We start from the raw sequence: 15,175 nt of genomic DNA, 5'->3' as shown, positions 1-15,175 counted from the left end.
CAGTACATACGTAATAATAGTGGTTCTTGGTTCCATCGTTATAATAATAATAATAATAATAATAATAATAATAATAATAATAATAATAATAATAAAATTGGTTTATTGGTAAGACTTATTCTGAAATATACTTGAAATAATCTACAGTGTACTGTTTTAGAGCCCTACTTTTACATTTAAATTGATTGAATTAATATTTGAAAAAATTAAAATTGACTAAAAAGAATTTATTCTTATAATTAGTAAATCCCAATGCAATAAAATTACTTTTTAGCACTTTTGTTCGCCCTTAAGCATATTGACACTGTCGGTGATAAAACCAAATATGCCAAAAAAATCACTTTGCAAATAGATTGTGACTATCTAATCATAATAATAATTAAAAAAAACTCATTGGTTAAAAACAATTTTACCGTTCTCCTAGTGTTTTTTTGAGATTACAAGTATGATTTGTTTCAAACTACAAAGATATAATGTAATTGTCCGTACTGTTGACGAGGCTTGAACGTGGATCCGAGACTTACTTATCTCGAACAAAGAAAGTATAAAAAAAGTAACTAAATCTATTTAAAATAAATTAAGAAAACTACCTACAATCAACGGATCAACTCGAAACTGAGACCAACAAATCTCAACCTTAAACATTAATAGAGAGAGTCTCATCGGCATATTTTGAATTCCTAGTTATTTTTAGATATTGAATAATAATAACAATAATAACGATGAAGATGATGACGACTACGACGATGACAATGACGATGGTAGCCCTCCCATATTCATACACGTAATCCATGTCCATAATAATAACAATAATAATGAAGAAGAAGATCGAAGAAGAAGAAGAAGAAGAAGAATAAGATGTTAGCCCTCTCAAATTCATACATGTAATCCATGTGCATAAATAAAGCATTCTCCAACACCCATCTACTAAGATATGGGCCTTCTTATCACATAAATAAAATCCTCAATTGACAATTATACCCTTGATATTGCGATGGATTTATCTATAAATAGGGAGGCATATTTCTCAATATTTTCATCCCAACAAATCACCAAATAATCAAATCGAAAAATGGGTTCCAAGGCAATAGTGTTTCTTGGCCTCTTGGTAGCCATGCTTCTTCTCATTTCCTACGAGGTTGCCGCGAGGGACTTGGTCGAGGAAACATGTAAACATTTTATTTCTTCACTTTTGATCGATAATATATGATTATTTTCCCTACTATATATTATATTGCATGCATATATTTTTAGAAATTCAAAAGGTTAGAATTATGAATTATATTCTAGACTTATATACGAAAACTTCACAAATTAATTTTATTTTTTGGTACTTTTAATGTAAATTTTATAGCTAGCTAGTTATTCACACTTATTTGGACTTCAAGAATAATGATTAATCAAGGGGCGTTCTTTGTAAATTTTTAAAGCAACTGCTTTTGAATATTTTATATATGCTCCATCTTTTGCACATTTAACGTTAAAATAATTAATCACCTTTGGTTTTATACTAATATATTTCATGACCTGACCAAATTAAATCATTTTAACCGATGTTTCCGAATTATGCAGCCAAGGTAACCGAAGCTGAACCTGCCCAGTACGGCGGCGGAGGAGGAGGATACGGCGGCGGCCGAGGAGGGGGAGGATACGGCGGCGGCCGAGGAGGGGGAGGATACGGCGGCGGCGGCGGGGGGCGCTGCCGACACGGCTGCTGCGGACGAGGCTACCACGGCTGCAGGTGCTGCAGCTACGCCGGCCAAGCTGTGGATGCCGACTTTAACGAAGTCGAAACTCACAACTAAACCAATCTTATGATGCTGTGTTTTTATTTGGAAATAAAAGAGTTTGTGTGTGAAAGAAACGAATAAAAAAATAAATAGCATGGACCAAGTATCTTTAATCCGTCCAGACAATGGATATGGTAGTAGTTGTATGGACAATACAGAACGGGGGCCATGCATGCACGTGCAGTAGCTGTGTCTGCTACTGCACTCGTTTGTAAATGTATCTTATCTTTGGTTTTGATTTTCAATCGTGAATCAAAGGGTTTGTTTACATACATCCTTTTAGCTTAAATTTACCTCCATATCTATACTATTAATTAAAGTTAAACCCTCGATAATAACTTCATATTTTACATTGGTTCTTATCATCATATATCGTAATAGTAATGTGAGGCCCGGGGCCGAAGAGGGCGGGGGGTGATCGCCGGTGCCATCAGTTGCACGGACAATGAGCGGCTCCTGGCAGGCTTCTAGGTGAAGGGAACATGAATGAACCGACCCACACGGGAATGAGAGGGATTCCGAGACTGGGCAATGTAATGGACTGAACAGTTGAAGAGGGCTTAAAAGATTTGATTGGTACTACTCATATCACGAAGGTGCATCTTCTTTTCGGTAGCTCATCACATAAGAACTCCAAAGTTAAGCGTGCTTGACTTGGGGCAATTTTGGGATGGGTGACCTCCTGGGAAGTTTCCCAGGGTGCGTGTGAGTGAGGACATAAGCATGCTGGAAAGACCCGTCTTGATACAGTGAGGACAGTCGTCGAATCTGGGGCGTTACAAGTAAAGTCTCTTGTAAGATCGTTTCATGCACGGACAGAGCTACACTCTTATATACCCAGGCTTTAGCCCGAGTAGTCCAATTTTTTTCTGAAAAAAATTATACTTAAATTTTGTGTAATTTTGAAATAATATGATATAATCCGAGTAGATTAATTTAAAATATTAAAAAAATTTAGAGTTTAAAATTTTAGTTCAGACATATCAATATTTTTGGCTCCGTTTTTATGGATCTTTATTTGTGAAACGACTCAAATGTGTCACATCCGTCCGTATTATTTAATTATATCACCATTAACATATTTCAACCGATATCCACATCAAATAACACGATATATATCAGAAAGAAGTTTTTTCCACTAATGCCCCGATTGACCCGCTCCGCTTTCGAGACGCCACTTATCTTACGATTGTTCGAGAAGTCAAATTAATAAGTGGGAAGTCTTACTACTGATAGAGAAAGCTAAACAAATTTTTCTTACCATTGCGAACATAAATCAATAAAAAATTGTGGAATGGTTTTATCTTTTTATTTGATTATAATTTTTAGTGAAATAATGTTTTTATTTGCTTAGTTTTCAATCCACTTGACTTTTGAAAGTTTGATTTCGTTACACTACTAATTTTGATTTTTTTTAGTTTTATTTTGTTGGAGTGTTAGCGTGCAGGGCCGTACCTCCTGTGAGGCGAGAGAGGCCATCGCCTCAGGGCCCGGCTCTCACAGGGGCCCAAAAAAAAATCGTTGGTCTCATATTGTTGAGGCATGCACCTAAATAGTATGTCCATATTTTTTTTAAAAAAATATGACATTGACTCATTGAAAACATGATTAAATATGATGATTGTGTTCATTGGGGATTTAATGAAATTATGTAGAGCCCAAATAATAAAGCTACATGGCTCATTAATTAAATTTTTAAAAATTTTGTATGCATAAAATGATAATGTTTGTATAATATATTTATTATTTTATCTTGTGTCAACTCATGTGTTAAAATTTTATACTTTACTTCTCGATTATTTGGCCTCTTTTCTTGAATTTATGTAATTGGACTCATTTCAAAAAATAAAACACAAAAAATTGTAATACTTATCTATTTTACATATCTTTATTTTCCGTTTTCTTGAATAAAATCTTATATTCATTATTTAAAACAAATTATATATTTTTATAATATTGGTTCATTATATTTATCATTTTGTTATTTTGATAGTTTATGTTGATAAATTTCAATTTTAGTAACATACAGCACAATGTTTGCCAATTTCAATCTTTTTCTAATATAATTGTTCATATGACACTGCATTATGTTAGAGCCATGTTGATGTTGTAGCGCACGAAGAAAAAATCGCAAAGAGATAAATATATAATTCGTAAATTATATTTTCCTTATATCCATTGTTTGATTATTTTTAATTTTCAAACTAAATGTTACGGTTATTTATCACAACAAAATTTTTTTTCAACATATCGCCTCAGGTCCTGAGAACCACAGGTACGTCTCTGTTAGCGTGTCATCGGCATTTGTTGACGTGATATAAAAATTGTTCTATAATTTGTCTGATTTCACGTCAGTAGCAAAACAATTTTAAATTAAAATTTAGTATATCAAAACCAAGCGTTGAAAACTCAATGGATCGAATTATATAATTGGACAAGTTAGTATACCAAAAAAGAAGAAGATTTAATTGCAAGAATAAGGCGATTTCTTGGAGTTTCAAAAAGTAATGCAAAATTTTAGATCGGGTTGGGAAGTGTAAATTATTTAAAAAAACACATACTCACCGTGACAAGATAGAACTTCATCTTGTTTTTCATAGAAATATTACTCCAAAATACAGCCAATTATATATTTTTTTAAATATTATAGTAGGAACCGAGGAACATGTTATAATTTTTAAAATCCCCTCGTTTTTGTTATAGTTTCATTAAAAAAAATATTTTATAAAATTTTATTAAAATCCCGATTACAAAATATATTATAATGTTATTTTGTATCATCTTCTGCAACTTAATTTATTGTTGCGATTTATAAATATTTTATGTATAAAACATTGAAAACTTTGATATCATATCTTTTTTTAAAAAAACCCAAATATGACATTAATGATTTAGGATCGGAGCATTCATCGACCAATCAGAAAATTGGAATCTCACTTCTTGCAGTATTCTTTTGAACATTTTCTGATGCATCCATTCTATATATAGTTGATAACAATCTCTATTCTCTGGTTTGTAAAATTACATTTTTTGAAGTGAATTATCTTCAGAGATAGGACCAAAATTTAATTTTCCGAGCATTTTACTGAATTATATTTACAGCCAAATTAGCTGGCTGAACACTAAACAGATCAACATTATATCATCGTCATTGAAAGGAAATATAATTTTCGTATTAAATTTATTTTCCAATATTAATTTTTCCTTGTTGATATGATTTTTAATATTTAAATATGGTTTTGTCTTTCTAGATAATTTGATAATTAATGTGATGATAATACTAAGATTTTTGTGATAAGATATCTTTGTTTAAAAAAATATTTTTTCTTATAAAACTCTTTCTTTCCATATTGTGTATGTTTTCTTGTTGATAAACCCTAAGGCTATAAATAAGGATACTCATCTCATGCAAAGAAAGCTTTGAACGCAGAAACATAAACACACTATTGCACTTTTGCACGCCATAATCTTTGGAAAAAATAATATTCTACAAGGTTTCTGCTGATCGAAGAGTTCTGAATCCACATGTTGACTTGATTGTTGGAGACACCTGCAGACAACAATTATGAAGGAGTTGTCTGAAGTTTTGTTTTTGTTGCTCCAGTTTTCGGCATCATATTTTACTTCCTTAAATACTGTTTTCGTATGGTTAATTGTTTTAGGAAGCATTTTATTTTTTCAACGTGTTGTGAAAATTAGTTTTTGATTAAAATAACTAGTGATAGTTTTTTTTTCGTGTAAACTCGTTGGTTTTCTAGTGATTATTTTTGCTCTGAGACACCGCGTATAAATACTTGTGCAAAATTTATTCCGCTCCATCGTATTTACTTAAAGTTAATTTGTGTTACAAAGTTATATATTCCGTTGCATGTTGCCTGAAACATTGTAACATTTTACACTACACTTAATTCTGATAAAACACAAATTTATGATCACATACGCATATTACTAGTTTGCTGTTAGACAAAATAGACCCCCAGACCTTACAGTCATGTAACATCACATCAATGCCATGTAGAAAAATATATATATATTTATATATAACACCAAGATTGAAATTTTTGATAACATAAGAGCATCTCCAACCTTGCACCAAAATGATACAAAACACCATTTTGGTGCAAAGTTTTGCACTCCAACGGGGGCTGCGCTATTTTCCTAAAATAGCGCAGCCCCCTTCCTCTGCGCCAAATTTGGCGCAGAGGAAGGCCCTTGCGCCAATTTGGCGCAAGGGTTATATATATATTTTTTGTTTTTTTTTTTTGTTTTTTTTATAACTATTTATATTAAAAAAAATATCAAGATTATTTAAATAATAGTACAATATATATTTTATTATTTATATAAATAGATATTTAATAATAAAAAATAAAGAATAATAATTATTGATTTTTAAATATTTATTTATGTTAATTATTAATAATTAAGGAATAATTTGATTTAATGATTTATAAATAATATAATTAAATAAAAATGCAAAAAATTAATATAACAATACAATTCACTTTTTATAATGAAGCATTTGTATTAATTCGTATGCTCACTATGCACTACGAAATGTTTTAATTGATCATTTGTGGAAGGAATATAATTGTTCAGATGTTTGAATTTGGATTCATATTGAGTTCTAAAAATAAATTATCTGTATTAAAATTATGTCAATTTTAATAATGAAGTATTTGTATTAATTCGTATTATAAATATTAGAGTTAATATATATAAGAATCAAATAAATAAATTTAACTATTAATAAAAATAAAATTATAATTATAATACTAATATTAACATTAATTATATTTATATTGTTAAATTTATAAATAAATAGTAAACAAAAAGAATATTCTAGGAATATACTTTTTAGTGTAAGATTTGAAGTAAATGGGTTGGAGATGAATGTTATATTTGGTGCAGAAACTACACTATTTTGGTGCAGAAACTGCACCAAAATAGATTTATGGGTTGGAGATGGCCTAAATGATAAAAATGGTAAAAAGACAAACTGAATTGCAAGAAAAAAAAAACCCAAATTTGCAACTTCACCGCCAGAAAATAATAGAGGTATGTGAAGAATAATATATATTGAATAAAAAATAAATAGCATGGACGAAGTATCTCTAATTTGTCCAGACAATAATATGGTATTGTGTGGACAATACAGAACGGGGCCATGCATGCATGTCAAGTGGCTGAGCTTCGTACTGCAGTACTCGCCGTGTCTGAGTATAATATATTTCATCTTTGGTCCTAATTTGTTCGAAACCATTTTGGTCATTGGATTAATACCAAATTTGATTAATTACATTATCCAAATAGTAAACATGTAAAGTTAGATGATCAAAAAGACTTTTTCCTCAATTTCCTTCCAAGCCATTGTAATTTGCTTAATTACTTCAAACTTCTTGTCATTTTTGAATCAGTTCAGCCTTACGCATCTTGCCACAGTGACATCCGGTGTCCCAATACGGAACAAAGTCTAAAGTTGGAGTTATATATATATATATATATATATATATATATATATATATATATAATCAATCGTATTTGTACAGCAAGCCAACTTTGACCATCCTCTCATTTCCAATAATTGCAGCCATTCTATATATGTCGTCTTGGGTAGGGGCTATAGGAATTTCCGATCGAGCGGTGAAATATGTAGGACCGAGTGCTTACGGTTCTACCAAAAGCTATAACTAATGGTAATGGTGCAACTCAAATCTTTTAAGCCGCACAACAGCTCAAGCACCACGGTTCGATCGCTCTACCAAGCAAGGACAATTATTGCACCCAACAATCTCCCTCCCAATAATTGCACACCTTGCAATCAATGGAAATCGAACCCGTGACCTTGGCTTTGAGACCAATTGTAGGACCGAGTGCTTACCGTTTTACCAAAAGCTATAACTAGTGGTAATGGTGCAACTCAAATCTTTTAAACCGCACAACAACTCAAGCACCACGGTTCGATCGCTCTACCAAGCAGAGACAATTATTGCACCCAACAAAATACGTACATATCTGTACTACCAAGAAAACCAATTGTTTCTATAACCTCGAATAAAATTTTTTGGCTCCATAAACCACAAATACTCACATATGGAAATATATGAATTGAAATCTATAGCATGCATTTTGAAAACTGAGTGTAGCAAAACATATCCAATAGTTATGTTTCCAAATCGACATCGGTTTCGAACTCATCGTCGATTTGACAATCGTCGCGAACAAAAGTATTTGTCTTTAGATTATGCGTATCGCTCGAGAAATTTTAGTTTCGATCTCCTCCCCATTTTCGAACATAATAACACTTAAATTTTTATCATAACTTTATCTTTTTTACCATTATATATATATATATATAGAATTGCTTACATGCATCGTGATCAACTCGAAAAATATCCGACAATATCGATCTGATGTGTATATCAACTTGAAATGTGAATATATATATATATATATATATATATATATAAAGAATTGCTTACATGCATCGTGATCAACTCGAAAAATATCCGACAATATCGATCTGATGTGTATATCAACTTGAAATGTGAACGGGGCAAGGCGACGTGATTTGACTGCTTTATTTTTCTTTCAATGCTACCTTGACTATTACACTGTCAGAAGCGTCGGCCATCTACCTTATTATCAATTATTGATTTAAAAGTTTTAATCAGTATAAATATATACTATTATTTGCTTCAATATATATATATATATATATATATATATATATATATATATATATATATATATATATATATATATATATATATATATTCAATTTCCAAATTATCTGTATTCGAAAAATTGTTCTAAGTGATGATAATATATAGAACTAAACTAATCAGAATAATAACCCTATTAAGAAAAAGAATTATTCTAACTTATTTAATTTGAATATAAATTATCAATCAATTAATATGGTTAGTTGATTCAGCACAGAAATTATTTAAAAATTGATTTCGATGAAAAATGACTGTACAAGTAAACAATATATGCAGAGAGATGTAAAAGATTACTCGATTTTTTGGCAAAAAAATTTGTATTTTTTAGACAATTATGTGATTAATAAAAACCTGGCAACTTTTTTTTGTTTTTTTTTATTTTGTATATATCTAATCTGGTTTTGCATGTGGATAAGATGTATTTGTGGATTTTTCTTTTGAACAATTCAAATACTTCACGTGATAGGACAATGATTTCAATGTTCGTTCAATATTTGGTCCCAATCAAGTTTGGATTCTGGCCAAGACTCTTTAATTATTTTGTCCTCGATTTTGTCCCCACCGAAATCAAATTTATACAAATTTAATCCAAATGGATGGCCAAGATAAGCATGATCGCATTATAAATTTCTATACCACTTAACTATTGTGTATGTATTCGTCCTTGCTTTACGAGTAATCAAATTGTTACAAGTGTATATATGTTGTACCATATCATTACTTAATTCAAATACTGTTCGATAACCGATGTAGTACTGATGTATTATAATCGTCTCTCTTTTATAATGTTAAATTTGGAGATGAATCTAGCAGGTTTAGAAGGTGATTCTCAGTTTGTTTCTGCGAGTTCAAGATATAACACGAACGTACATAACATTTTGTCATGTATATCTCTTATCTCTCAATATCTTTTTTACAGTAACCATATCTGATACAATATATTTTTCGATCACATCTATTGAGACATAGTAATTGACTTTGATATCGATGGGAAAAGATAATTTAAAATATTGAAGTTGTATCGTATCATTATTCACTTAGGGAGTGTTTGGTTTGAGTGATTAGGCGGGATTATTTTTTTTATCCTGCCTAGTCAGCTGTTTGGTACGCGTGATTATTTAACCAAGTCAATCCCTCTTATGAATGATTAGGTTATATTAGGTAGGTTAAAATAATACCTCCTCACCCCCTAGCTATTATTTATCCAACTCTCAATACCTCATATTTTTCCAATTTTACCCTTCTCTTATATTCAAACTCATCACCACTTCCCGCCACCGACCGCCGCCGCCACGACCGCCGCCGGCCGACCCCCGACAGACCGCCGGCCGAGCGCCGGCGCCGACCATTTCCGGCGGCGGCCGGAAATGCCGGCGCTCGGCCGATTTTTCCGGCCGCCGCCCCCGTCAGCTGTTCCGGCCGACCATTTCCGGCCGCCGCCGCGACTGTCGCCGTCGCCGCTGCCACAAAGGGGAAGGACAATTTTGTCTTTTCATCAAAAAATTCAAATTATCCTACACTTAAAAATCTTACCGAATATAATATTATTTTACACCATATATTACAATCCTACCACAATCATTTTCTTTATCATTTACATACTAATCATTAGTTTATCCTATCTTTCCAACCAAACGTAACCTAAATATAATTTTTGGTAAAACGACAAACACTTGATCTTAAAACGTCAAAAAAACTTATTGGGTAATATTAAATAATTATAACAAACTTAAAGAGTATTAAATATTTGTCTATATATTACACGTAATAAATTAAAATATATATCATACCCATAGTTTTCTTAAATCATCCCATTTTAGGGTATATCCGACCCGGCATCATTCCAACTTACGGTGAACAGTGCAACGCCATTCCTGGCAAACACAGTAACTATTTTTTTGTTCTTTTAATAACTTTTGTTTTTATTTAATTGTGTATTAAATGGATTTTATTTTTTAATAATGTGAATTAAATAATTTTAATATTGGATTACAACAATAATTGTTTTTTTTGCTTTTAAAAACTTCTATTTTTATATTAATTGTGTGTTAAATAGATTCTGTTTTTAATAACTGTCTTTTAAATAACTTTATTATTCGATTAAATAATATAATTTATTTTAAATAATTCAGTATGTATACTTTATATTTATTATTTAATGTTATATATGAATAAATTTATATAATTAGACTGAGTAACATTATATAATTATAAATATATTAATAAGTCTTAAATCTTTTCAATATATAATACACAAAATAAATTTTTAAAAAAAATTTGAATTGAGAGAAGTTTGTTATATTTAGATCTCAAAATCGAAACTTTATCTTAAATATGAGACATCGATATCAGATAAACGATAACTTGTCCTCTAAATAATTTAAGTTTAATGGATATCATCCCTATATTATTCATAACTTGTCAATCTGAACTTAGATTCAGTCTAACTCGGTAGCTTGCGCACAGTGAAATACTTCAATCATTCGGCATATTCGTCGGATCATTTTTTGGTGGGATTCCACTCGATATTTATATGGAACCCTATTTATGATAAATGCTTTAATCGTTACACAAAAATTATTGTGAGACGACTGAGACAAATTAGCATAATTACTCTATAAGTTGGTCTATAAGGATTTTAATAGTTTAATTAGTCAAAATTTGATTTGAACCGAGCGTCGATGGATTATATTGAGTTCGATTTCTAAACCGAGTGGAAAATACTGATCAGCATCTCTAAAAACTAATTAAATATTTTTGAAATCATTTGAAAAACATGGAAGTCGAATATATAAAAACAGATTATTTGAAATATTTTATCGAACGATTTGTATATATACAATATTTTGAATTTTGTAAAAAAATATAAAATAATTCAACAATATCTACCAAAATAGTAACAATAAATAAATTCGATAAAGTGAATAGACACAAATTTTTTAATTTAAGTTAGAAACAAAATTCCTCAAGTATTCCCTTCCTTTTGTTATAGAAATGATTTCACCAGAAGATTTCGATTTATATATATCATGTTTCATGTCTATGCTCGTGCCTGCACGACTGCATAATAAGCCCCAACAATTCGTATTCGTCATGACTTGACGAAAAATGATTAACTAAAGTTGTTATAGAAGTCAATCATATCTCATTTTAAACCTTCAATTTTCTCATGTGGTACAAACATATTACAATCTTCAACAATAAACCGAAGTTGCTACAAGAGTCAATTGTATTTACTATTAGTCTATTAAGTCGGTCTTTATTTTATTTTTTAGTCTTTTTTCTTAACATCATTTCAACAATTTACGAAATCTTTACATCACTCTACCAAAAATAACTAAAAACGAGTACTATACTAAAAATACAACATAAAAATATACATATGTATTGAACTAAAAATAAAACTTAACCTGATTAATTAAAATTATAAATTTCCCACTCACGATTATTGCAAATAATGATTTCTTTTTAATCGAGTGATAACTCATAAAACAGTAATTTCCCAACTTTTTTTTTTATTTAAACAGTAATTTCCCAACTTTCAAGAAGGCACAAAAAACTGTTAAAACACGTGGCAGACAAAAACCTATACATATTTTGATCGATGGAAGTAAGCCAGACAAACTATGAAACCTTGGATTAACCATCATTAGATTTGTCAAATCTCTGCCTATCTAAGGTGGAAACCGAGGGATATATGCAGTCTAAAGATCGAGCATTACGTGACACATATATGCCAGACAAAGACAATTTAGTGAAATATGTGTGATTTTGTGCTGTAAAGGTCTTCAACCTTTGACATTCATAGCTATGATAATATATTTAATCCCTATGTCCCAAAAGATTGATTTCATAGAAAGCAAAATTTGTACTCCAACTACATCCATTTGTTGATGCAAGTCTTTTGTTAGAAATCAAAATTTATACTCCATCTACTTTCATTTGTTGATGCAAGTCTTTTGCTACCATTGTTATTAAATAAATATGTAAGTGTTTACGAATCGAACCGAACTGAGCTGAATGGGTAAAAAAAAATGTTCAAATTAGACATGAATTGGATATATGCAATTTCGATTTGAAGCTCGAATAATTTTTTTTTAACAAAATTCACTCAAAATGGGTCCAAATTAGTCCTCGGGTTCGAATTTGGTTCAAAAAATTCGAACATATTTTAGAACTGTTTGAATTATTGTTAGGAAATAGATATCTGAATTAATACATAACTATATTATTTTAATTAAATTGTAAAGTTCGGGAGCCACTTACGAGCCATAGAACAGAATAATTTAAGCTCAAATTCGTGAAAAAAAAAAAGTTTGAATATTTCAACTTTGGCTTATGTTCGATAATTTCGACCAAACTCAATTCATTTGCACCTCCACACATATATTAATTTCATTATTGAGTGACAATTTCTTAGAATTTGATGATACCCCCGTAAGAGCCCGGGTCATGGATGATCCGGAATATCAAATGGATTCCCAAATCCGAGTGAGTCTGCAGATGGATTCTTCTGGACAGGTGCAAGCCCATGCTCTACTGTCCGGGCAGTCATAGGCACGTGCTCTTGTATAAATCTCCAGGGAGCCATTCTAACCGGAAACCTCGATAACAGTGCCGCACTCGAGCGGTTCAGAAGATAAGATCTCGTCTCGAAAAACGTGCCTGACAGAATCCTATTGATGTTACGATGGGAAAATCGGGTGGCTTGACAGGAAGTCAACATCAAAGGCTATGAGTGGTAGGTGTACGCGCAAATCGAGGTAATCCTTGATTTTCCTTCCTATAAATAGCAGGTATGTAATTCATTTGGGGGACTTCGGTTATCCTCTTCTTCTCTTCTCTAGTTCTGGAGAATGATTCATTCACCAACGCATATGTTAACACACATATTTACACCAGTAGCATTTACTTTTATCTAAGCTACACTAGTTATCATCTTCAACCTGCTGACTTAAGCATCGGAGTAGCCAGCCGGACACCCTTCCAGCGCCCATTCACGAGTTCATCTCCTTGTCTGCAGGTCACAGTGGAAGCTATAGCTCACAGATCCATCTACTATGCTCATTTTCCTGAACAACATTATTGAAGCAGATCCGGTGGAGCACCCGACCCGGCTCACCCATTTCACCCGGATCGCATCATTGGCGTCGTCTGTGGGAAATTGAGCTCAAGGCGTAGATATGGTTTTCATTCAAAGTAAGTCCGACCAGCTAGGCATTCAGATCTTATATGTGGATTTTATATGTGCTCAAAAGCTCAGTAGCTATCCCGGATTGGCGTGGAAGACTTTTTGATACGCACTCAACAGCATACAACTATATTAGTCACCTAATTTATCTCAACCAGAGAAGTTTCACTCTATCGAAAATGAATTCGGATTCAGTTTTTCCAGGTTAGTGATTTGGTTTTTAATAAAACTAATATAGCAGGAGAAGCAAAATTATTTAAAGTCCGGGAGATATTGTCACGCCCCGAGACGGGGGTTGGTTGACACCGGCGTTGATCTCAAATTTACATTCGAAAACAACAAGTCTCAGAAGTACGAAATTCAGAAACCAGCCTTTTATTCATAAATACTGAATATTTCAATGTCTGATACAAACTCGAATAACTAATGTTTTACAGCGAAAATGTAAAACCAGACATCACAATGTCTTACAGACGCAGCGGAAAACAACATAAATAAAACTGAGAATTAACCATCTTCTTCACCAGCCCCAGAACTGAATCTGCTCCTCTTCTTCTAGCCTTTCTTCATCGTTCTTATCTGAGATCTTTTGGTGGGTGAGTGATATGGTTGTCACTCAGTAAGCGGGGGCGGGAATAACTCCCAGTTTTCGAAATCATTTTCATATAGAACAGTAATACGAAAATATACAGAAATTCTTATTTTCATAACAGAATTCAGTGTTCAGAAATCAGTAATCAGCATTCAGTAATCGTAAATCAGAAGTTTATCAAATAAGCACTGAGCACGTTCGTGAATTTCATGGCTAAACTGATATCAGTCCCCTATATGTTCTCTCCTCTAAGAGGTGAGGCCAGTAATCAGTAATCAGTAATGTTCAGAATATATATTTCTACCATTAGTTCACTACGTTTCAGTGCTTCACAATCAGATAACAGAAATCAAGAGTAATTTGCTTTAAATCAGAAATCATCAAACGGTTTTCAAGATATTTATACAGAAGCCTACTTACCGTAATTTACTTAAAGAATTTCGGTTGAAGTCAGGAAATCTGCTTGCCTTGCTACTGGATTTTACAGCTTCGAAAAATGCACTCTCTTAGCTCTAATTTCATGTGATAACTCAAGATTTTGGTAAACCAATTCAGATGTTTGAGGGTGATATTTATAGGTGAAATTCTGACTGTTAGCCTCTCAATTAAGGGCCATAATCTGACATTAACAATCATTATTTCGTGTTAAATGCTTCAGTTACAACTCATAAGCTGAATCAGTAACTGTCATCTGGAATTCGCTCGCTCTTCTGCTGCTGGATTTTGTCTGCTGGAAAATATCATCTTCTGAAATATGATTTGCTGCTGGAATTGTTAGCTTCTGCTGAAATTGGCCAGCTGCTGCTACTGCTGGAATTTCAGGTTCTCACATCCCTCCCTCCTTATAAGAAGTTTCGTCCTCGAAACTTGGTTGAAC

The 15,175-nt window shown here is 32.0% G+C and overlaps 1 protein-coding gene across 1 annotated transcript; it reads left to right on the top strand.

Moving 5' to 3' along the window:
- Positions 1-1,013: 1,013 nt before the first annotated feature.
- On the top strand, positions 1,014-2,062 carry LOC140827765 (glycine-rich protein 3 short isoform-like). Its single transcript, XM_073190587.1, has 2 exons — positions 1,014-1,169; positions 1,573-2,062. The coding sequence occupies exons 1-2, from the start codon at positions 1,073-1,075 to the stop codon at positions 1,803-1,805; spliced, it is 330 nt and encodes a 109-aa protein (XP_073046688.1). The 5' UTR covers positions 1,014-1,072; the 3' UTR covers positions 1,806-2,062.
- Positions 2,063-15,175: the final 13,113 nt, after the last annotated feature.

Source organism: Primulina eburnea, chromosome 3, assembly GCF_022965805.1.
Source record: "Primulina eburnea isolate SZY01 chromosome 3, ASM2296580v1, whole genome shotgun sequence".
NCBI classification, from domain to species: domain Eukaryota; kingdom Viridiplantae; phylum Streptophyta; class Magnoliopsida; order Lamiales; family Gesneriaceae; genus Primulina; species Primulina eburnea.
The sequence above is the reverse complement of the archived record's forward strand: the minus strand, read 5'-3'. Positions and strand labels throughout refer to the sequence as shown.